The 24,832-nt window shown below is 29.6% G+C and overlaps 2 protein-coding genes and 1 non-coding gene across 3 annotated transcripts; 1 reads left to right on the top strand and 2 right to left on the bottom strand.

The window, feature by feature from the left end:
* Nucleotides 1–316: 316 nt before the first annotated feature.
* Bma-pck-2 (phosphoenolpyruvate carboxykinase [GTP], putative) lies at nucleotides 317–5,266 on the bottom strand (the record flags this gene model as incomplete). The annotated part of the gene is made up of 12 exons (XM_043080857.1): nucleotides 317–388; nucleotides 956–1,234; nucleotides 1,508–1,715; nucleotides 2,218–2,396; nucleotides 2,582–2,790; nucleotides 2,893–3,012; nucleotides 3,125–3,319; nucleotides 3,619–3,751; nucleotides 3,961–4,031; nucleotides 4,121–4,280; nucleotides 4,531–4,728; nucleotides 5,093–5,266. 12 exons carry the CDS (start codon nucleotides 5,264–5,266, stop codon nucleotides 317–319), a joined length of 1,998 nt encoding a protein of 665 aa, XP_042936791.1.
* A 2,637-nt stretch (nucleotides 5,267–7,903) lies between these two features.
* Nucleotides 7,904–21,742, bottom strand: Bma-frm-1 (conserved hypothetical protein,hypothetical protein; the record flags this gene model as incomplete). The annotated part of the gene is made up of 17 exons (XM_043080856.1): nucleotides 7,904–7,993; nucleotides 8,306–8,392; nucleotides 8,673–8,897; nucleotides 9,303–9,390; nucleotides 9,688–9,788; nucleotides 11,501–11,740; nucleotides 12,222–17,177; nucleotides 17,443–17,528; nucleotides 17,752–17,924; nucleotides 18,188–18,285; nucleotides 18,390–18,542; nucleotides 18,957–19,044; nucleotides 19,321–19,494; nucleotides 19,575–19,695; nucleotides 20,391–20,433; nucleotides 20,905–21,009; nucleotides 21,632–21,742. The coding sequence occupies 17 exons, from the start codon at nucleotides 21,740–21,742 to the stop codon at nucleotides 7,904–7,906; spliced, it is 6,939 nt and encodes a 2,312-aa protein (XP_042936790.1).
* A 2,592-nt stretch (nucleotides 21,743–24,334) lies between these two features.
* On the top strand, nucleotides 24,335–24,412 carry Bma-mir-5875. The gene has a single exon (XR_006228208.1). It is a non-coding gene; the product is annotated as a pre-microRNA Bma-mir-5875 (primary transcript).
* Nucleotides 24,413–24,832: the final 420 nt, after the last annotated feature.

Below are 24,832 nucleotides of genomic sequence, written 5' to 3'. Positions count from 1 at the left end.
AACAGCAAGTATACCAGCATTTCAAAAACATGAAAGGATGGAACAAAAAATTGTTTGAACTATATAGGATAACTAAAACAACCAGACCAAAATTTCCTGAGAAAGAGTTATATCACTGATATAATCCATTAGGCATAAAAAATCTTCATAAATAAAATTAAAAAGTCTCCATAAACAATATTAAAAAAAAATTAACATAATAAATTTTAAATCAGTTTGAAAATTGAACCCGAAAAAACTGGAATTACCCGATAGCAGTGATATAGAACAGATCAAAGTAGATTATCAGTTTCAAAATGAAGTTTTCACGACTAAGTTACAACGCTGCAATTCTTTTAAATTGTTCCTCCATTTCGACTCGAATTTCTTGCGGTAAATCTGATCCGACCTGAAAGAGTGTAATAGTTCGAAAGTGTTAGCACCAAATATGATTACTCTCACATAAAATTCGAAAAACCGAGACAGAAAGAATAAGAGATGCTTCAAGAAAAAAAGATATGAGAAATCATTTTTCTAATTAGTAACTTGAAAAAAAAATAGAAAAAATACAGATCGATAGGGATAATAAATTCATTTTTTGTTTACTTTCCTTTACAAAAAATAAAAAAAATAACTGATTTATATAACCTTATTGATTTATTTGTTCAGTACCCCAACTCTATATTACTATTATAGCAAAAGGTGGAGTGCCAAACAAACAAACCAGCAAGGTTGTGTAAATCGACTATTAACAGAAGAAAAGTAATCTGTTTCTATCCTTCAATCCATTAACTTCGTGCATTAGCATAACATATGAAGCAAATTTAAACTTCTCAAATTTTATCATTTATTCTACTACGGAAAAAGATAAAACGATTGGTAAAATCAGAATATCAGAAGAAAAAAGTTGTAAAAACTTAATTGAAGGATTATTTCTTCTAAATACTAAAAAAAACATCGAAGTTAAAGATCTTACCTGTTCTTCCATAAATTTCTTAATCTCCTGAACATCTTCTACCCAATATTGCTTCGGAATGCTCAATAATTCTTTTATGTTTATATTTTCAAGACCCTCCAGATTTAATGAATCTTCTTTAGGTACAATACCAATAGCACTTTTTTGTCCAACTGATTCATCACCATCCAAACGTTTTATTATCCAGTCAATTACGCGAATATTTTCACCAAATCCTGGCCACAAGAAGTTACCATTCTCATCACGACGAAACCAATTCACATGGAAAATTTTTGGAACCTATGAGAATAAAAATTTTAGGAAATAATATGTAAATCTGATTGCAGGAATTGCACTAGATCTATAGTATGTTACATTATAATGTACCAATACCATACAATAATTTTCAATATTAGGCATTAAAATGATTTATATCAGTTGCATGCAGGTGCACTTTTCGGATATACATAAAACCAAAACATCTAAAGAAAAATAGTCACTTAAACTTAAGTGAACTACTGAATCAATTCTTTCAGATTTCTGTATGCTTTAAAAACAATTTAAAATGATAACCTTATGAATGCCATTATTCAGATTTAGCCAGTGTTGAAGATATTTGCCAAAGTTATAACCCATAAAGGGTCGCATCGCCATTGGATCATGCATTACTACTTTACCTTTAAATTCAGCTGCAGCTGTTGCTTCAGACTTCAGGCATGCACCTACAAAAACTCCATGCTGCCACGAAAATGATTCAAACACCAGCGGTACACCTTCCGGTCTGTAATTCATTTTTAATTTTACCAGACTACTAAAAAAGAACCCGATTGCTAACGCTTTAATTTACATGGATTCTATTTTTTAGTTTTTAGTATGGATCTATTTTTTTTTATAATAAATCATCCTAAACCATATATTCTACCTGGCACAATCAACAAATTAAAGTAGCCAAAATTCTTTTAAAATTTAAAATTATCTCAACAATACAACTCAAGAATTTTGTAGTTAATTCAAAAACAACTTCTACTCTTCTTGTGTTACTCATACCTGTAAACAATACTTTGAAGAACATATCAACATAGTCTTTCTAGTTTCACTGATTATTTTGTAAATTTCCTAATAAGTGAAGAATTGTAGATGGACAAATCACATTACTTAAGCTTTATGAAAACCACAAAGTCAAACTTGCTAGTTGACATCAGATCAAGTTCAATAAAGAAAAAATGATAATGTTGCTAAACAATATACAACTTTTATATTCTACTATAAATCCTCACACTAACCTTCTTCCACCGAAAATAAATGCCTCAATTGGTACACCACCAGGTTCTTCCCATCTTGGATGAATAATCGGACACTGACTGGCAGGACAAGTGAATCGAGAATTGGCGTGTGCAGCTTGACCATCGTCACCAATGTGCCATTTATTACCTAACCAATTGATTATATCAACTTTTGGATTCTGAAAATCATAGCTATTATGACACTTTATGCAATAATGGAAATTATGACACATTTATTTATGCAATAAATATTACATTCGTCATCTTGATTTTTTCATCCATATTTCAAGTAAAACCTTTCTTTTTTAGACACTGTATTTTGGGTCAAATCAATTCAGCTACATTAAACAAATTAACTACAAACCTTGATTTCTTTTTCCAGTCCTTCCCAGAAATATTCCCCATCAGCAGTTTCAGCAATATTTGTGAAAATGCTGTTTTTCTGAAAAGATGCCATCGCCATGGGATTAGTTTTGTACGATGTTCCTGGTGCAACACCAAAAAAACCCGCTTCTGGATTTATTCCGTATAACTGACCATCATTACCGAACTTCATCCATGCTATATCATCACCTAAATACAATAAGACGCCAGTTATTTCACAAAGAAAAAAATAAGAAAAAATTTCTCATACACCTTGCAGAAAGAATGTAAAAATTTCAGTTTAAATCAAACCTATGCATCGCACTTTCCAACCCGGAAGAGTTGGTGTCAACATTGCAAGATTGGTTTTACCACAAGCTGAAGGGAATGCAGCCGCAAGAAAGCGTTCCTTACCATTCGGAGGTGTTACACCTGAAAAATGTTTGTCTCTGGAAAATGAACTTTTTTGAGCCTTCTCCATAAGTTACCAAAAGCTGGTAAAACTATTTAAATTATAATAAACTGCAAATAAACTAAAATTTACCCATGATAAGCATGTGTTCAGCCATCCAACCTTCCTGTCTAGCTATATTTGAGGCAATCCTTAATGCAAAACATTTCTTCCCAAGTAGCGAATTACCCCCATAACCAGAGCCAAAAGACCAAATTTCACGCTGTGCTGGACGATGTGCTATAATCGTTTTCGTTGGATTACATGCCCAGTTGTTCACCAATTTTTCTGAAAAAACATAATTCTTAGGAACTTGGGAACTATGTATTTAGACTTGTTGATAATAATTATAAGATAAAATAATCATTTTGCAGAAAGAAACTAAGCAATAATTCATTTCATTAAAACATGAATTTCTTTTAAAAGATAACATCATGAATTCGAATCAAAAAGAATATCTAAATTAACTACCAACTAATTTGATCACAAAACAGAAACTGCAAAAATTTACCACTCTTTTCTCTCGAAATGACTGATATCAAGCTATGTTTAATACCCCAATCAAATGGAGAATAGAGAGAAAATACCTTTAACTGGTTTTGGAACGCCGACAGAATGAATACATTTGACAAAATTATTATCATCTAATGTTTCCCATACTTTTGGCGTTACACGAGTCATAATACGCATGCAAAGAACAACATAACTGGAATCAGTAACCTAAAAAATGGAAGTGTAACGTATAACAATGTATAATAAAAATAATAAGGAACACTTTTCAACTCTTTGAAAACGTATATATACATATATATAGTGAAGTTACTTAATCAAGAAAGATTTTGTGATATAAAGTAAAACAATTCTACAAAGTCACACATTGAGTGGGAAAAAATCTTATCAAATCTTATAAAATCATAAGATTTCAAAACCTGTATTCCAATTTTTGAAATTGGTCCACCAACTGGACCCATCGAAAACGGAATCACATACATTGTTCGTTCTGAAATAATCTCATCAACAATTCATTTTTTAAATGAACAGTTGTGGGAAAACAAAAATGTTAACTTCAACAATTGTTCTTTTGCATACCATTCATGCAACCAGGAAATCGTGTATTTTTCTCGTTTTCAAACTGCTCAGGTGACATCCAGTTACCCATGATCGGTTTTACACCTTCCGCCGTATGACATACCGAGTCAAATTTTTCTTCTGTTACCATCCATGTTTTACTTTCTACACGAGCAACATCCTGAAAAACGTAATAGTCTTGCAAACTATGTTACGGCACTTCGTTCAGGAATTACTAAAACCATATATATATTATCAACCAATCACAAGAACCAACAAGATCTTTTACTTGACATAAAAAATTTGACTAAATTTTTGCAAATTCAAATTTCAGGTTTCATCAAGAATGTCTTTAATCAGAGAAAGAAAATTATTGAGATTTCTAGACACAGAAACCTATGATTCCTGGCAAACCGAAACAAACAACTAACTCTTGGATCCGTTCTGCAAATAAAGTTATTCTCGTAAGCCTTCAGCTTTTTTAGCATTCCATCGTTAACCATTCGTTTAATAAGTTGATCAGCCTCTTCATTTGAACCATCACAAATATGTACTTCCTTGGGTTTCATTAATTTTATACTTTCCTCGATAAATTCCCGAGCTTTTTCAGATATCATTTGATGATTTCGCTAAAACTTCTTATCATCAGATATTTTATTTCAGAATTTTAGATTCATTATCAAATTTTGTCTCAAGTATCCAGCTATTATTGCTTTGTGTCTAGTATTATCAGGAAGTAATTTGAGGATGAGGATAGATTCCAAGACTTCTATATTTCAGGCTTGCTTCTTCTCTTAAATAATACTCATAAAGATGAACAATCTCAGTCTTTCTTGGATATCCATTTGACAACTTTCTAAAGTCAACATAACCATAGTATGTAGTTTCATTTAAAAAACAAGAAAAAAAAAATAATAATAATAAAAAGAAACTATTCTCTAAGAAATCACACGTTATCGTAATTAGCTAAGGATGAGAAATGAAATATAATACATTTTCGAAAAAGTTTTCCATAATCAGTGATTGCGAATTTGTTGAATAGCACGATGGAATCGCAGTTGCTCTTGCATTAAAAAACTGCTTATAACAATTCAATCCAAATATTTGACTAATGGGAAATTTTCGTGAAATCTTAACAGCATATTTGGTCATATGAAGACTGGACATTTTTAATGATACCTATAATCAAAGCTGAAAAAAAGAAGAGTGCTAAAATTTGAATAAAATATGATTAAGAAACTTACAAAGCGCAGTAAGCAAATAAAGATTCATACAAAATTCATTTTTTTTCTCCTAGATTTTAGAAAACTATCATTTGGGAATAAAAATAATTACATTAGATTTCAATATTCAAGTTGTCTAACCTAAACTGGTATTTTTTTTATTTTTCCTCAATCAGTACAAATGTAATTCTTTTTTTTCATTTCAAGCCATTTTGCACAACATATATGCTAGTAACAAGCTAACTGTATATCAAACATGATCCTCTATGAAATTTCTAAAAGTAAAACAACAGCAACTGAGAAATTTCATTTAATCTATTAATTGCTCAAATTATTTGGCTAACATCGATTAATTCGATATACCAGATTTTTGTACTGTTTCAGTGACTTAAAGAAATAATTAAAATTTTACATTGTAATGAAAGTAACAACAAATAGCTGAACTATTCGTTTAAAAAAAATGTTTTAAACTGTTTCAGTTAATTGTAATGATTTATCACAAATTATGAGACAAATCATAAAATAATAAAATAATACTTGAGTTATAGGAGGAATTTAATTTATTTTGTTAATTTCTGCAAATTGTGCAATTTTGAAATTCTTAGACATCACATACTGATATATCAATTTTGCTGCATTATTCCAAGGTCATTTTTTTCAAGTGAAATTAATTCTTTAAACATTGGGTTACTCAAAGGTAATTATTTCTAATGATTAATTTAGATTAGTTATTGAAAAGAATTTTTCTTAAATTTATGAATATTTATTGCAAACAGAACATACATTTAAATATCTAATTTAAGAACATTTATTAATGTCTTCCGAAAGGTCATTCGCAACTTGCATACAAACCCACGTAGTCCTAACTACTCTCAATCTTTGCTTATACTATTTCAAGACATTCTCTCAATCTTTTATCTCACTGTCTCGTATTTCTACCATCCTCTCATATCTCTTGAAATAAACAATATTTCTCATCTTCAACAAATTCTATTAACATATTTGTCTGTACAATGCCACACTACAACGCTTATGTTTTACTGCTATTTGCGTGATCGGAGTAGTATTTAAGTCACGTACGTGATTATAATGTATCCCATTTATTTCTTTAAAAAAAAAAAAAAAACTTGTTATTTGAAACTTATTATGTCCATTTGTTTTACTAGTGCTATTAAATCTCATGACCACTTTCAATTATTACTAGCATGCATTTAATGGTTCTTCAGCAGAACAAAACTTAGAATAATCCCACGTTTCTTCTTTTACGTAAAATGATGGAATATTTAAATGTTTTTGTTCTTTTTTTTTCATAATGTTTTTATTTTTTTTTTTTCATAGCATTTCCTTAAATGAATTTTTTTTTAAAATTTTGGGGACAAAGGAGTAGAAAAAAAAAAAAAAAACGAAACAAAAGGATGTCGGACGTTTCCCCACCAAAAAAAGAAAAAAGACTTTTAAATGATTTATATGAGGCAATCGGAAAAAACATTCTCTCTACAATATCAAATATAACCGTTCCATTTTAATTGAAAAGAAAAAATATTTTCCAACACTTTTCTACGTTTTGAAAAAAGAAAAAAAAATCTAATTTTAAAATAAGAAAAAAAGAAGCACATTAAAGAACAGTGGTTCATGTCAAAGATTTGGAGTAAATGTGTTAAATGGAAAATAAATGTAAAAAATAAAAGTGCAAAAATTTCAAAACAAATTTAATTTCATTCTTTTATTAACTCTTTTAATCTCCTTGAAAATCAGAAATGAGAAAATAAAATGATACGATAGTTTTGTTTGCTTGTTATCATTACAGTAGTATCCATCAACAATAAACATAAGACTGAAATTCACGTAATGAAAAGTGATAACAGTTTTCACTGAAAGCGACTGAAGATTTGAGATTCAAAATTATGCCTTCTGAACTTCTTTAGAGGATGTTCTTTTATCAAGTTTATTCTTTCATCAAAAAATATTTTTGTATAGACACAATGATTACTTATGAGTTAAAAACATAGTCGATTTAAATGTGTGCACAATCAGGTGAAATTCAGAAATTTTCACTATTTGTGTGTACCTTACAGATGCATTCTTTAAGCTGTTAAATATACCTTAATCCACTTGGAAAACCGGGGATTACTGATAAGATCATAGTTGAGAAGCTAAGAAGCATAGATATAAAAGTTAAATTTAAGATACAAAAGAGAAAAAAAAAAAAAAGGATTTACAGTAATATTTGAACAGCAATATTTGAAACGCTTTAAAAACGAAAAATCAAAAATGACAGCAAAAATGAAAGGTGATACACAAAGCTCTAATAGAAGAGGCCGAAAATTACACCAACATTCCTTATAATAACTTCAAAGCTACGGACTTCATTATTATACATTTGACGTAATAGAAAAAAAAAAGATGGATAGCTTCTTTTGTATAGAAAAGTCGCATAAACAACGGAAAAATAATTTGAATAAAAAATTTCTTTCAATAATAATTTTTTTCTTTTTTTTTAAAAAAAAATAAACAAAAATTAAAAAAAAAAAAATTAAGGAGTAATAGGGTTAACGGCAAATAATAATTGAGAAGCTTCATGCTAACATTGTGATTCATGTTTCACTTCAATCTTTTCAACTGTCATATCTGGATTCATATTAGTCGCTTCCAAAATTGCTTGAGTCAGTTCCTGCAAAATGTTTTCTGTTCTTCTCCATTAATCTCTTTAGTAATTTAATGAATTCATACAATAACGAAAGTATATTTCTTATGAATCAAATATGCAAGCCCGATAATAACTATGATCTATGCACAATGATATATTGTATTGAAAATATTACTCATTTCAAAAGTAAAAAATGTGAAAAAAGCAACTGTAATACCATTCGGCTGAATACTACTCTAAGTGGGCGATTTTTTACTTCAAAGTTATCATATTAAGAGCACATCAAAAATATTTCGCACCATAATTATACTTATCAAGAAATTTAAGTGAACTTACGGCATCATGATCAATATCATCACACGAATGAATAGTCACGCGATGTTCAACGTGAGTTTCGACGGTACCATTTTTCTCAGTCTTATACTAAAAGTGTATCCAAATAATTCTTCGAATTAGGAAATAAGCAGTGCATACATATATATCAGACATTAAGTATGAAACGCATGATTTGATGTCAATCCTTAATATTCAATGAAGTTTTTGAAATTAAAAAAAAAGAAAATCTATTATCTAGCAAATTGTTGATGAAAAAGATGATGTTCTGTAAGAAAACAATTTTTTGGAAAATTGTTTGAAGAATTAGAAAAAACAAAACAAAACAAAATCATTCTCCAAACTATTAAAAAAAAAAAAAAAACTTTACAGTTATCGTTTCGATGGTACGATTGCCTTGTGTAACAGTATGACTGGAAACTAATTCCCCTGGAATATCCGAATAATCATTCCCATTAATTTTGTCGATATCATTCGCTGGTTCACAAGTGAGTTTATTATCAACTGTCTCAACAATCGGTGCTTGTAAACTTGTCATATTCTCATTACCATTAAGTGCAAATAACTTCTTAGATGCGTCAATCACACTTATATCCTGCAGAAAGAACAAAGTTAAACACTCTGCTTCGTCAAGTTTATTATGTAATGGCTTAAGTATGCATTTATTCTATTCTACACACATTTTGATTATCATAAAACATTATCTATAAAGGTAGAGATATTATGATCTAAAAGTACTATAGATAGAAACATAATCTTTCGATGATTTATTTATGAACGAGAACACAGAAGTTCAGAATGATAGATCATTTAGCTAGAAATGGAATGACAGTAGAAATGATCCTTTATTCATATATAGAAATTAACTAATTCTGCATGAAATAAAAATTTTATTTCAATAGATGCGGTTCTAAAATAATTTTCAAATGAGTAAATGTAAATCATTTACCAAAAACTAAGGCGAAATTTATTAATGTTGCAAGCTATCAAAAAATCTTACAAAATCTCCATTTTGACTCGAAGCATTAGAAGCTTGATATGCTTGCTGGTGCATAGTGTGTGTCATTTGTTGCTTCTTAATAGTCTTCCTGCAACACAAACAATCTGAATATATAAATTTTCCTAGAAGATTACATATTAGAAACATTTTAACACCAATAACACTATCAAAACTCTTTCAACTATTTTGTGGAAAATATTAATTTCGGTATCACAATTAACCATGCAAACAAACTGAATGCTTGTATTTTGAAATTCTAAACATTCATTCAAACTAACTCATTCAAACTTTAGAAAAAATCTGAAGGTTTTAAAAAATTGTTTCAAAAAGAAAGAGAGTAGTAAATTTCTATAAAATTCTCGGTTTGGGAATAACTGGAACAAACTTAGTAATATTTCCCTGATGATCAACAGTAGTGACCACTGTCTTAGGATCATTCATTGTTTCTTGCCACATTTCAACGCATGTATAAGGAAGCGAAACATCCTATAACAAATAAAATGAAACATAAAATATTTAAAATAACTGTAAAACACTGAAAACTGTTTCAAATGTTTCAAAATGTTTCAAAGTGCAGGAATTAGTAAAGAAATGCATAAAGGAAAACTGTAAGATATATCAAAAAGTTTGGAATTTTTAGGAGCTTTTAAATCTCAATCTCACTCAGTTATGAATTTACTTCAGTATTTCACGCCACCTAAAGTAAGAGGGAAACGAAATCAATTTTGTATTAAAAAGCATGAAGAATATTCGAACATTCCACCTAGAAAAATCTTAGGTTTTCATTTTCAAAATGAATTATTTAAGGGAAATTAACAAAAAAAGAAAAAAAAAAAGACAAAGCAACAAATAATTCCTAAATATAATGAATAACTTTTCATACACTAATATCTCTTTCACTTAAATCCGTCTTTAAAAAATGGAAAAGTGAATCTATAGCATACATTTCTAGCAGAGCAAAGAACATATCAAGTTCAAGAAGCGTAATATTCCTAAAACGCCGTAAGAAGCATAAAGAATAGAGCCTAAAACGAACGCTTAAATCGTGAAAGTATAAAAAGCAAAGTATTCACAATTCTAAAGTTTTTTAAGCAAACAAATTGTAATATTTTGCTTTATAAGTTAAATGCAGTAAAAAATATAAAGCATAATGCAGAAAATTGCTTACATTCCAAAACTATCATTTCAAAGTTGGTAATAATACAAATAAATCAAAATTTAGATGTAATGTCAGAATTTCTAAAAATTTTTGAGACTAACTAAGAATTATCCATTTCGTTGCTATTTGTTTTACTACAAACCTTAAATATTGCATAGTATATATATTATGCAATGACATTATTCTTTTATATACGATAAATGCTCATAGGTTATCGATACTCTCTAAATGCATCAATCAGTGATTATTACAATTTTGCCAAAATTTTAAGAATTAGAAACTTAACGTTTATGGAATTATATCTTCTTGAGTTTATGATATGCTTAAGTTTAGACTTTTACGCATAACTTCAGTTAATAATTTGTTGTGCTGCATATTTCTAACATTATCATATCAAAGATGGTTAGATGCCATCTCATAAAATAATAGAAAATTCGATCTAGAAAAATATTAAAGAATAATGAGAGAAAGCAACTAACTATTAGCCTATACAAGTGGCTGAAGCTTCATTTGAATGAATAAGTATCAAAACAATGTCTAATTATCTTGTAGCGTATTAGTTCGGAGAGAAATTTTAACAATATTTCGAAAGATCGATTTAGCTAGCAAAGGATTAATATAACAGTGTAATGATTTATCAAGCAGATTTCTATAAGTGATACATAGCTTTCTGATTATCAGCACTTATGAGCATATTAAATTACCTAATCATACTCTGTAGAAAATATTTAATTTCAAATCCTTTCTAAAAATAATAGAAATTGTTCGATTTTTTAAGTAAAATAAAAAATGACGTTTTTTATAGTTCAATTAATCATACAATAAGAATAAAAAAACCATTAATTATGAAGAGCTACTACAATTTGGTCAATTTCAAACTAACTAATTTTTACTCCACTTTTCAATTCTAAAATAGCGATCATTTATGTGAAAAACATTCCATTAAAAAAAAAAAAAATCGCAAAACAAACTATTTTTCAAAACAAAATGTAAAGTTAATCTCATACATAGTTAGGCTTATCGATGATTTGTAACTTACAATATTAGTCGGATGAATGGCTGGTACAACGTCCACATCCAACTCCACCAGTCGATCGTCTAGTTTTGCTTCTTCAGGTAGTAATTCACCAGTGAAATCAGATTTGTCCGCATGAGAATCATGTGAAACAATTTCAATTTCAGATGCATTAAAATTTTCGCTTTCACGCAGCGATGCACTTGTCTTCTTTTCTTTCTTCGACTTCTCAATATCTGATGATGGTGATGTTTTGGTTATTACCTAAAATAGAAACAGATCATATCATCTAAATTAAATGTAACCCATATGTTTGCAACACAACATATTTTGATGATACAAAACACTTGACGAATAAAACTGCTTCACACTAAAAATTTTGTATGCATCGCTGATTTTTTAAATAATTTCAAAATTTCACAACAGACGAAACAAATATGATAGAAAACGCAAGCACAATAAACACAACACAACGACTCAAAAACTTAATGTTCATAAAAGGTAACGAAAAACCGTAACTTTTCAAAATTTCCAAATATGAAAAAAAGAAATAACTAGCTTGGAGGATAATTTAAACTAGAAATGTAAGTTACACTCATGACAATTAAAGCAACATTAATGCAATCGAAAAGGACAACATGCGATTTACAAAAGCAACAATTTATGACTTCAACTATTTTCAAATTGAATTTACGCAAAAATTGTTAAAGCAAAGAATGGCGTATTAATTTTGTATTATACACACCTGCATTACTTGTCGTTCGATTTGCTCCACAAAACCACCTGGTCTTCTTAGATCTGTTGAATGAGCCTCTAGAACTGGAATATCTGGAGGCGTCTGAGTAAATTTGAATGGCTCATCTAATGCTTCACCGGCACTTATTCCACTTCGATGGAATAACTTTTCAGCTTCAAAAGTTTCCAGCTCTATTTCCGTTTCTGTATTCAACTTTTCCCAGGATAATTCCGTAACAAACGTCTTTTCCATCGAAGTTTGTTTTGCTATGTTAACTGTAGACTGCTCCTCTCTCAAATTATCGTTCTGATCTTCTGAGGACGCGAGTATATCATTACACTCTTCCATGTCCTTCGAACGATAACTAAGCAATTCCCTCAATTTACCATCTCTTTGTTCTCCAGTTTCACTAGTAGTTTTGTCAGTTACTATTCCATCATTTGAGTCTTGGATCAATCCAATCTGCTTTTTCACATTAATTACAGTTGTTTCGGTAGCCAGCTTTGTATCATCCGGAAAACTAGGGACAAATGAGAAATCATAAACCGGAACAAAATCTTTTTGTCTTGTTTGTTGCTCAACATGAGTAATATCTGATGAAGGCTTGATCGAATCAACCGTAGTTTTTGTTCGCAGAATGTTGTATTCTAATTCATTGCTTGGTGATGTCATTTCTACCGGTGTTACTTCAGTTTCGTGAACATTTCTCTCAACCACTTTTTGTTGTTTTTGGTGCTCATCCGATTTGTTACCACGCCAAAATGAAGAGAAAAAATTACCCTTGATATTTTTACCATTATCTTTCTTATTTTCCTTCAAGGTAACATCGCTTCCAGTTGATTTCTTCTTTACTTTCGATTCAGCAACTTCTTTACGTACAATCGGTTTATTATTAGCGCTATCAGTGAAATTCGCTTCATGTATCTTCGTCATTGCAACTCCACTAGCTTCTACATTTTCACTTATGAGCGTATTTTTTTCAGGCTTATATTTGGTACCATTATGAGATGCAATTTTTGGCTCTGAATCACCTGGTGGACCACGAAGATGAAATCCTTTTACTATGAAGCTAGGTCTCTTATTAACGCCATTGTCTGACGTATTTATCTCTTTCGCTCTTAAATTTGAACTTTGTTGTAAATTTTCATCAACATTTCTCATTTCCTGTTTAACTTTAACTTTTGCTATATAACCAACATAATCACGTTTCCCATGCTTTTTTAGATTGTTTTCATTTGAATCATCAATACTTTCACATGAATGAATATTATTTTCCTTGTCCATTAATTGCGATTTCTCAGTGTTACTTGATTTACTATCTTCATTAGTCCTTGGAGATGATATTCCAGTTAAAGTTACTATTCCAGCATTACTGTTTGAATTCAATGGTGAATTATCAGCAAGCTCAGTATCACATTTAAGATGAATGAAAGTATTCTTTTTCATCTCAATATTTGCTTGATCTGATGATGAAGTATGGTTTAAAGAATCGTCCTTCATATTTATCGAAGGAGCCAATTCATTCGTTTTTACATCGGTTGTTGATATATCTTTTTCAATAATATATGTAATCGGTTTCTTTTTGCCTTTTGTAGTTAATCGAATATTTGTTTCCCTATGGAATGAATCCAAATTAGTAGTATAATTCATAGGTTCCTCATTAGAATAATTATTCATATCAGCAATAGAAGAGTTAAATTTCTTCGAATTGTTTTCTTTGTCTGTTGATCGCCAAAAATGAAATAGACCAAACTTTCCACGTTTACCATTATCTTCATCATATTCTGAAGTGCCTAATGGCTCCTTTTTATAGAGATTTGTATTTAATTTTTTATTTTCATTTTTTACATGTAAGCTAGTATCGGTTTTTTCTACAGGATCCTTTTTTAATACTGTTGTAATAATTTGTGAAGGTGAAGATGTTGTTTGACTTGCAGTACAATCAACTGAAACATTCGATTGTTGTTGATGCTGAATAGGATGAAATTTTGATGAAATATCCAATTTTTCTTTTTTATCATCTGCAAATTTTCCTTCTTTCTCACTATGAATTGTTTTACGCCAGAATGGAAAAATTCTTTTGTGCTTTGATGATTCAACTGTAACATCATTTGTGTTATGTTTTTTTGAAATAAGATGTAACATAACTTTCTTCTTCAATTCTTTCGTTTTTTCCGACACATAAGTGCTTGATGTTGAAGAACTGCTACTGAAACTTGTATTTGAACTTGATTCAGTGCTACTATCACGTAATCGTTTTGCTTTTTTGTGAGAGAATCCACTATGATATAGCGCTACACATTGTTGCAGAGGTGTAAATGACAATTCTTTTTCACATTCTAAACAACTTAATGGTGTATCATAAGAAATTGTAACAAGATTGTATGTTTCAGGTTTTACAAAAGGTTTCTCGACAATTTCAACATCACCGGAAATTCGACGATATTTGAAAGAATACTTCTTGACTTTTCTTCTTTCTTCTAGCGGAGTTTTACAAATAATCTTTGCAGAATAAGCGGTTACTTGATCGTCATTTTTCGATTCGTTATCACTTTTTTCTTCTTCATGATGCTTCGAGTAAGAGTTCTTTGTGTTCAGATTCAATGCAGCAATTTTCTTAGTCTTCAAAATACTAGATTTCTCTTGATTCTGACACTCTGCTGTATTCCTTCGTTTATTTACTTTACACGACGATTTCACATAAGTATGACCAGGATGATATACAGCAGAATACTCATGAATTGGAGCAAATTGTAATCCTCTTACATAATTTGTGCTCTCCAAAGGTCCTTGATACGGTGTACATTCACGTTTATAACTTTCAGGATTAATATTTTCTTTTGCAATAAATTCCACGTCACCTTTATGCTTTGCTCTCTTAAACGTTCTATAATTATGCGATAAGTTTTGCATTTGATTTTGTACTTTTACTGCAAGATGCAAAGGTTGAAATGAAATTTCACTGATTCGAGATAGTTTCAATGGAGGAGGTGTATTATCTTGTGATTGTTCCAATAATTCAGTCCTTTTAGACATTTTTACTGACTTACCAATACCTCCCAATATATTGTATGCTGGTTGAATTTTCTGCTCGACATCATTTGATTCTTTTGGTTTTTTGGGAACCGCTGTTTCTTTTTTCAAATTACGTAGTTTATTTTGATCTTCGCTACGATGAAATATAGCTTTCATTTTCTGACGAGTACTTCCATTTTTTACATTTTGAGAATCAGCTAATTTCATATCTTTTTTAACAGTGATTTTTTGGACTACAGAATCTGATGTAACATCAACTTTTTTCTGATCTTTTTCCTTCATTTCATGCATCATACATTTTCTCTTAATTCCTTCATCAATTGGTCTTTTTTCAGCATCATCGACAATGACTGCTAAGTCATTTTTATCAGCTTCAGATATATCAAGAATTGCTTTACACTTCTCTCCTTTATTACTTTGCATCTCTTCATCGGTTGATGTTCCACTTGATGTAGTTTTTTTACGCTCTTTTCCAATTAAAAATTTCCGGCGTTTTTTATCCTTAATAACCGATATTCCGGGATGATAAATCATCACATGTTCATGTATTGGTAAAAATGGAAGCTCTTCTTCACATTTAATAATATGTAGCAATTCATCATATGAAGTTGATGGTACTCCATATGCTCCAGGCCTAATATGCGAACTATCTGAAGTGCCAATGAAAAGATGACATATTTGCTTTGGTTGCATAGATTCACACGCTTCTTCTTTTATATCATTATCAAAACTTTTATCATCTTTAGCACCAACAGCAACAACTTTACTTTTTTTCAGATATTTCGTTCCTTGATTTTTTTCAGACGACTCTACATTATAATAACTTGTTTGCACAGCCTGTCTTTCATAACCTGGTTGTTTGACATGAATAAGCGGAACTTCCTTTGCTTTATTTTCTTGTTCATTTTCAGTTTCAGATTTACAGATCGTATGATCACCATTAATTAATTTCTTCCCTTTAATTTCTGCATCTTTTTCTTTCAATAATTTTGCTTGAGATTTTTCAGATTTTTTATAACAACGAAGCCAATTTCGTATGTTGCCTTTTTCATTTTCATCGATATCTTTTCGACTGGAATCTATACTATCGTAATATCCTTTATTATAAACATAAGTATGAGATCTCAGTGGTTCTGCTGGCAATTCCATACTACGTTCCGTATGCAAAATAGGTCCTTTGAATTGTCCACTTGTTGGATATTTTTCTTTATTCACTTTTGGTTTATCCACAATATCATCTGTTTCCAAAATTTTCTCATTTTTAAATGCTTTTAAATTTTCTTTATTACCACTAGTGATACGCGAAAAACCAGAATGATATATATCAGCAAATCGATGTATTGGATACGCTTCAATATCCTCTTCTTTTATGAGAATGTTAGTTTCTGTACCATCTCGATGAAATATTTTTCCTGTTGAACCCAATTTTGGCTTATGAACTAGCACAAAATCATCACCAGGTTCAACCGGTGGTTCATGAAGTTGTTTGCTTCCAATCATTTCTTCCTCATAATGTCCAGGATGATAGATAACTGCTTTATCTTCAACTGGTAAAAAACCCATATTTCCTTTTCGCATAGCATATATATCTGATTTGCTGCTCTCGTATGAATTATTCGTCTGACAGTGAACATGATCATTCATAATTTTGTGCATAGAAGGAATAGTATCATGGGTAATTTTTGTGGAATGTGAAGAAATATGAGGCGATAAAGACTGCTCAAAATACTGACCAGTAACAGTGCTATCAGTAGCGATAGCAGTATTAGCAGTAGTAGAAATAGCAGATGAATGAACACTATCAAATAGTTTTCCTGAAGTATTATTGGTGTTACCCACCTCTGCATCGTTTAGTATTGCGTCTTTTTCTCTGTTTTGTGTAGCTTCTACGATATGCGTTGAATATATCTTTTCGGGTGAAATTATCTGCTGAAAATAACTATTGTTCACTATAATACCATGCAAAATAAGTAAACAAAGTTAATAAAAGAAGATAGAAAAATCTAGTAATAATAATAATGAAAAAAAAAAAATTCTTTTTTCTTTCACACAGCTCACAATCTGAGATTCACATAAAAAACTGAAATTAACACAATATGCAAAAAAGACAGTAACAGGGAAAATTCATTATCATTTCACGGCAAAAAAGGAAGAGCTCTTCCTTGCACTATATTTTTGATATAAAATGACTTACACTGTCGTTCCAGTCTAATTTCCTACCCGCCCCATTCTCGGAATAAACCAACGGTAGAGTATGACTTAATGAAGCCGGAATTGCAACTGCAAAAAAAAAAAAAAAAAGGAAAAAGAGATAAGAATTACCAACTGAATAAAATTCCATTTTACCTAAGAAACTAAGATTACCAAATTTAGTTAAGTCGTTCAGATTGCCAATAACGAATTTTGATTATAAGGATTAAAATTTTTTCTTTATTTGTTCATTAAAATCACATTTTTTAAAAAAAAGAAAAAAAATTGAAAAAATTCAAAACAGTTATCTCACCGTTTTCATCATTTTGAGCCACACGAACACTCTGGGAACGCTGAATTGGTTGATTGTTACAGAACATTTGTGAAGCCATTTTTGACTGAAACTGAGTGCGTCCCTGATATCGGAATCGAGCCGAACCCCAGCGGAACAAACCTCGATGCGGCTTTTCTTCTGGCTGGATCAACCTGTAAAGAATTATAATCATAAATATGCAGCACTTACTAGATTGACTACATGCAGTGTGTTTTACTGGCTTTTAATTTAATTCATTAAGTTATTATAAATTATTAGATCATTACATAGTGGAAAGAAACCTTCTGGAATGTTAAATCGTATCTTAATGACGATTATTTCAAAACTAGAAATTAAATTATATTAATGATTATGTTCATTTTAATTCATAAAACAAGCAGACAGATTAAATGAATTATCGACGTAATAAATGAACCTGAAGAACGTATGATGCTCGACGCCACATTTCCAAACTCGTTTTGCTGCTTCATAATCATGTAATTTAAAAGCAGCTGTTGATTCATTTTTCTCAAGCTGGAAAAAGCTTAGAATTAATTCAAATAACTTTAAACAACTTTTTGATTTGACTTTTAAAGTTAATCTTTTTTTCTTACCAAGAAAGTAATACAAAAACTCACTTCACCAGGTTTCACTTTGATGATAAATATATTACGTCGATAACCAATTTTAATGATATTCTGCCAAAGAAAACGATGTACACGAATTTGATCAAGATAAATATTGATTCCATGAGCACTAATGCCAATTTGAACTGGTGTACTTTTTCCATCCTAAAAATACAGAAAAAATAATTAATCATTGCTAGATTATTTATTATTTATCGATCCACTAGCTATTTTCTTTATAATAACCAAACTGCTTATCTTTACTTTTGCAAATCTGAAAATGCAACCATAGAAGCCTAATTCTAAAAGAAACGATAAATTATAAAAATTGGAAAAAACAGGCTTAGTCCACTTTCGATCTTTCAAAATGGAATGTTCAATCGTATGTCCTTAAACTAATAGTCGAGCATCTTCTAATTCTCTACATATCAGCTTATACGACAACAGCCTTATCTTCAATCACATCAATCATTGAAATAAAAAAAAAAAAAAAAAAAAAAAAAAAAGAATTGAAATTTAGTACGAAAGCATTTTTAAGCAAATATTTCGAAAATTTATGGGAAACTTCATTACTCAAACCTTTGCATGGAATAATTGAACGCCATACATACTCAGCTTCTTGACATTTTCCAGATAGTGTAATTCCGCTTCAGCCGATGTTTCGCCTCTATAAATTTTATGCTATTGAAGCAAAATTAAATTATTTATCAATTGATTGAAATTCTTTTAGATATTCTTATGCGTTATCAATTTTAATTGGTAAGAACTAGTAAGCAGTAATGTTAGCTATTGATACATGTGTTATTTTAAGTGTGGGCAACAATATTTTTTTTCTAAATTTCTTTGAAATGTACAAAAAACCTGAATTACGAAAAGTTTTACTAAGATATGCACTAGACTGATCTAATGAGTAAGACAAAAGAAATGAACCAAATAAACTTACTTATGGTTCTTGTGCAGTTCTTCAACTTTTTCGTACAATATTTCATTCGGTATAGGAGCTAAATGGCAATTTCTGAGGAAATCGATATATTGCAAGGATGGCTCATAATCACCTCGCACAGACTGAGCGACATATGAACCCAGTAAAGCATGTGTAGCAAGGGTAGCTGGAAGTCTGCAAAAGTTAGAATTTGGAAAAACTTTTAAATCCAACAAAAAATTGAATTGTACAAGGGAAGTTGATATAATACTAACCTGCCAGTGGAAATATCATGGCGAACTTGTAAGGTTAAAAGATGACGCGTCTTGTCTTCCGCCAATGTTGCTGGTTCAGGTGGATAAAATTTCACTTTAAAATGAAAGTCCCATGGATGACCTAAATAAGATTTGAAGATCATAGTCATATCTTTCAAAAATCATAAATTTAATAAATGACAATTTAAAGCAAAGCATTTGATTTCATGTGAAACTTATGCTTCATCTTTATTGGTAAGAGTAATGAATAAGATAAAAAACATTCCTACATTAATACAATAATAAAGGAAAGAAAAGAGAAGGACATCAATACTACCCATGCTGAATTTAACTTTTTCCATGACTAATCGGGTGTTGAAGAACGAACTTTAAGTATTTTACATTCCGAGTTTTAAATTCTAACCATATAAGCATTAACATACTTCAACTTATCAATAATATATGATTAAAAAAATTTTTTTCATGATAATTTAGTAAATAATAAAGTTTTATCCGAGACTGTGTCAAACTTTTAAAATACAGCATCACTTTGCTGTTTTTTGGCATGGTAATAGTTTACTGAATCTTGTTTTTTTGTGATAGTAGAAATACTTCTAAAGTAAAATTCCTTCCATACTAAAAGTTATTCTAACGTACAATATGACCTTCGATGTAAATTCGTTCACTAAAGGATTAGTTGCTGTTATGGGGGTACTTTGAAGATAAGCTGCAACAACTTTTGAAAATTTATAAGCTACAAAGAAATTCCTTCTTAACTTATTAATCAAATCAATCATGAAATTGCTTATTTACTGAAATCAGTTAAACGTGTAATACCTTTTAACTGCTTTGAAATCCGTTTATCATCATAGATCCACTGCTGAAAAAATGAATACATTAGATGTGAAAAGCTTGTAAAACTTATAATTCATATATGAATTTTGAAAATGAGATTTCAATGAATATATATACATATATAGAGAGAGAGAGCATTCAGATAATCAATTAAAATCCATATAGAAATTATCACCGCTTGGTGCATAAAGATAATTACAAGAACGAAAAATGGATCACATGCTGACTGAATGATTTGTGAAAAGAGATGTAGCACTATAACTTATATTAAAACTAAAAAATAAAAAACGAATTAATCTAATCTTACTAACTTTTCTCACCTACAATAATAGTAATAGTAGGAAAATTAAAAAAACAAAAAAGAATAAATTCAATTCATGGATAACCTTGTTCAAGAGTATTTTTATTTAAAATATAACTTTCGACAGTGATATTGATGAAAAATAAATCAGAAAAACATGTCATACTAATTTCAGGAAGTCATTTATGATCTTACTTGATTGCCATCACCATCGGCGAAACATAATCCAAAGTAATCTTTTTCAGTGAGATCGAGAAATGCGCATACTTTATCAAACAACTCACCACCTTCAGCTTTTTTCTAAAAAAACAAAACTGATCCGAGTAAAATCATTTTATGCTATATTTGATTCCGAAGCAACTTTAGTATAATCTAAAATTCTGCACTCTGCATTGAAAATGCAACATATTAAGAACTCAGTATCAGTTTATAATTTGACTTTAAATTTGACATTTTGGTACTTTAAAAAAAAAAAGAAACATAATAAAAAAAAGCTTACGATCTTATATAATTTGATGCTCTTTTTGATGAATCACAAATAAATGTAAACAAGCGAAAAAGTTTAAAAAAAAAGAACATTCAAAGGAAACAAAAATGATTCATCTGCGAAAAGTGGAACTGATATATCACTTAAAAAAATCGGTCTTTCGAGAAAAAGAATGAAATAACAAAAAGTGCAACTGAATTTAGCAAGAAGGAAAAAGAGCAATAACAGTACATCAAATTGTAATTTAGAAAAATAAAAGCAAGAATGGATAAGAAAAAATGAGGAAGAAGAAATGATTTATTAAACATACTGCTATTAATGCTCTGAAATTGCTTAAATTTTTAGATTAAAAGATTTGTGCAGTCTTAAAATTCGCTTAAATAGATAAAACTCTCTATTTTAAATTAATTTTACATGATTTAATGAATGACTAACCGAAACATAAAAAATATGACTAGTGGAATCGAGAAATTGCACTGTTGCGGGTTGTTGACCCATCGCTTGTTGAATATCACAAAGCTCACCTTCTGATATTTTCTTACCCATTAGCTCTGCAAAAAAAAAAAAAAAAAAAAAATGAAGTATAGGAAAAAAAGAAAACTGTTTGCTTAACTTATTTTTAATCAAAATACATTGAAAAAACAAATTTTTCAATTAGAGAAAAAGCAGAAAAAAAAAAGATCAAAAAGAAAGCGATACATGATACTAGAAAAGATTAGTAAATCACTTAAAATATCGGAAATATACTCTTACAAATTCGAGATAAAGTTTACACAACACTTTTATAATTACGAATGGCATCAACATGACTAGCTAATCCTTAATACATCACTTTCTATATTAAATGAAGCATTTATCTCTCGAAAAGAATGCGAAAAAAGAAAAACTATATTTTGAGAGAAAAAAAAAAAACGATTTTCAAAAAAAGAATAACAAATATTTGAAAGAAAACAAACAGCCTAAAAATAGAGATTTGAAACAGTCATTTCTAGCCATATGCTATGCATCAAATAACAATATAACTTTTATAAAAAAAAAAAAAGATAAACAAAACAAAAAGAACTTATCAATTTATTTTCCAATAAAATAATTCAAAATGACTCCATAAAAAAAAAAAAAAAGATCTATCTTAAGAAAAATGAAAAAGCAATCTCATAATTGATATATTCATTAAATAAACTGGTGATGAATGTCTAATTTTAGCAAAAAAAAAAGAGAAAAAAATAAATATGCAAATAAATATGAGTTAAAAATATGCAAAATATGTTTGAAAGAAAAAAGTGTATAATAAATAGTTATTAATCCTATCTTTACTAACAAATCATCTTTTTATATACTTTTGTTTTGTGAGAACAAAAAATAAAAAACACAAAAAGTAGGATTAAAACAATTTCGAGTAGAAAAGAAAACAAAAAGAAAGGAAAATAAATTCTAAATGAAAATGCATCAAAGGTGCGCGCCGTTGACACACCACAAAATATCATGCAAAGGAGGAAGGAAAAAAGAGAGAGAACGTTCGATTCGTTGTTTCTACATCAGTGCATATTGTAAAAAAAAAAAAAAAAGAAGAAATATTGAATGGTACTTGTAGAATAATAATAATATTAAATCATTCAATATCGGATTAACAGCACATAAAAAGCAATAAAATGCCTTTTCAGAAGAATATAAATAAAAGATGAATCTAGACTGTGACAAGATGACGATCAGATGAATCTAGACTGCGACAAGATGACGATCAGATGAATCTAGACTGTGACAAGATGGCGATCAGATGAATCTAGACTGTGACAAGATGACGATCAGATGAATCTAGACTGTGACAAGATGACGATCAGATGAATCTAGACTGCGACAAGATGGCGATCAGATGAATCTAGACTGTGACAAGATGACGATCAGATGAATCTAGACTGCGACAAGATGACGATCAGATGAATCTAGACTGTGACAAGATGACGATCAGATGAATCTAGACTGCGACAAGATGGCGATCAGATGAATCTAGACTGCGACAAGATGGCGATCAGATGAATCTAGACTGTGACAAGATAAGACGAGATGTGACGAACTATTTGATACGCTCATAAATAATGAATGCATTTTAGCTATTAATGAAATAATTATTATTATATTTCAATATTATATATTAGAATTTACAAAAAAAAAAAAAAAAAAAGATTGCATATAATCATATAAAATTCACATATTTTTCTCTTTTTTTTTCTTTCTTCCTTTTTACTGAGAAATCTCATTTTTAAATTAACAAAAGTTTCTAAAATTTTCTGCTTTTTTTCCTTAAAAAAAGAAAGGAAATTAAAACTTTCTAAAAAAAAATGTTTCACATCATAGTTAATTTAAAATTTCGAAACTTAGTATTAGTGCATATGCAAATACATCCAAAATTTTCATTTCAAATAAAATAAAAAAAAGTTATCCATTTGCATGGGTTATGTATTTATAACCCACATAGTAAATTTAGCATTATTTACTGAGAAGGCGGCGGATAAATATGTCATAAAATAAACTCTCTACATATGCAAACAAAAAAAAAAAAAGATATGAAATAATGAGAGAAAAAAAGTTTTCTTCGTTTTTTTTTTTTTAAGAATAAATACTGCGAAAATAAAGATTTATAGTAAAAAGAAAAAAAAAAGATAAGAAAATAAAGGAAAGCTATAACTAAGTATGATTATTAGAGAAAATAAATGAAATAAAAAATAAATCAATATAGAAACAATAATAACAACAACAGCAGCAACAGTAATAATAATAATAATAAATAAGAGTAAAGATAATAACAATGATAGCAATATAGAAATATAATCAACCAACCAACCAACCAACCAGTCAACCAGACAACTAAACAACCAGTCACCAAACAACCAGTCAACCAAACAATCAGTCAACCAAACAACCAACCAATCAAAAAAAAAACTCAGTCAACTAATTAACCAAACAACCAAACAAAAAAACGAATGAACCAATGAACCGAACAACCAAACAACCCAAACAACAATGACAACAGTAAACAACATCACATCAACTAAATTCATTCCAAAATGCATCCATCCCTCATCAATCGATAATAGTGCAGCTAAACACTATTGCTATTGCATAGTGCATCAAATGCGCTTTTTTGTCTTTTAGTGCAAGTATGACAGTTTGCATGCATATGCATATGCATGCAAACTGTCATCAAGCATGCATTACATGCAGTACATATATATTATGCATGCACCACACGCAACACATGCAGTGCACGCAATACACGTAATGCAGTCAAGAAATAAAAAAACGAACACTGTACGAATGAGAAAACAGAAAAAGCTTTATCGTTGCATGCAACGATAATGGCATAGCTATAGCTAAAAAAAGCTCAATAAAGTCACTCATACGTTATGCACGTCGTGTTTCTATGTTGACGTCAATATTTACGTTTTATATTTCATGTCCACTAATATTAACATTTCATACAGATTACATTTTATGTTAACTAGTACTCATATTTCACGTAATTTACATTTTATGTCCGTCACTAATCATATTTCACGTAATTTACATTTTATGTCCGTCACTAATCATATTTCACGTAATTTACATTTTATGTCCGTCACTAATCATATTTCACGTAAT

Source organism: Brugia malayi, assembly GCF_000002995.4.
Source record: "Brugia malayi strain FR3 genome assembly, contig: Bm_v4_Chr3_scaffold_001, whole genome shotgun sequence".
Lineage (NCBI taxonomy): Eukaryota > Metazoa > Nematoda > Chromadorea > Rhabditida > Onchocercidae > Brugia > Brugia malayi.
Note: the sequence above shows the minus strand (reverse complement) of the source record. Positions and strands in the feature narration are given on the sequence as shown.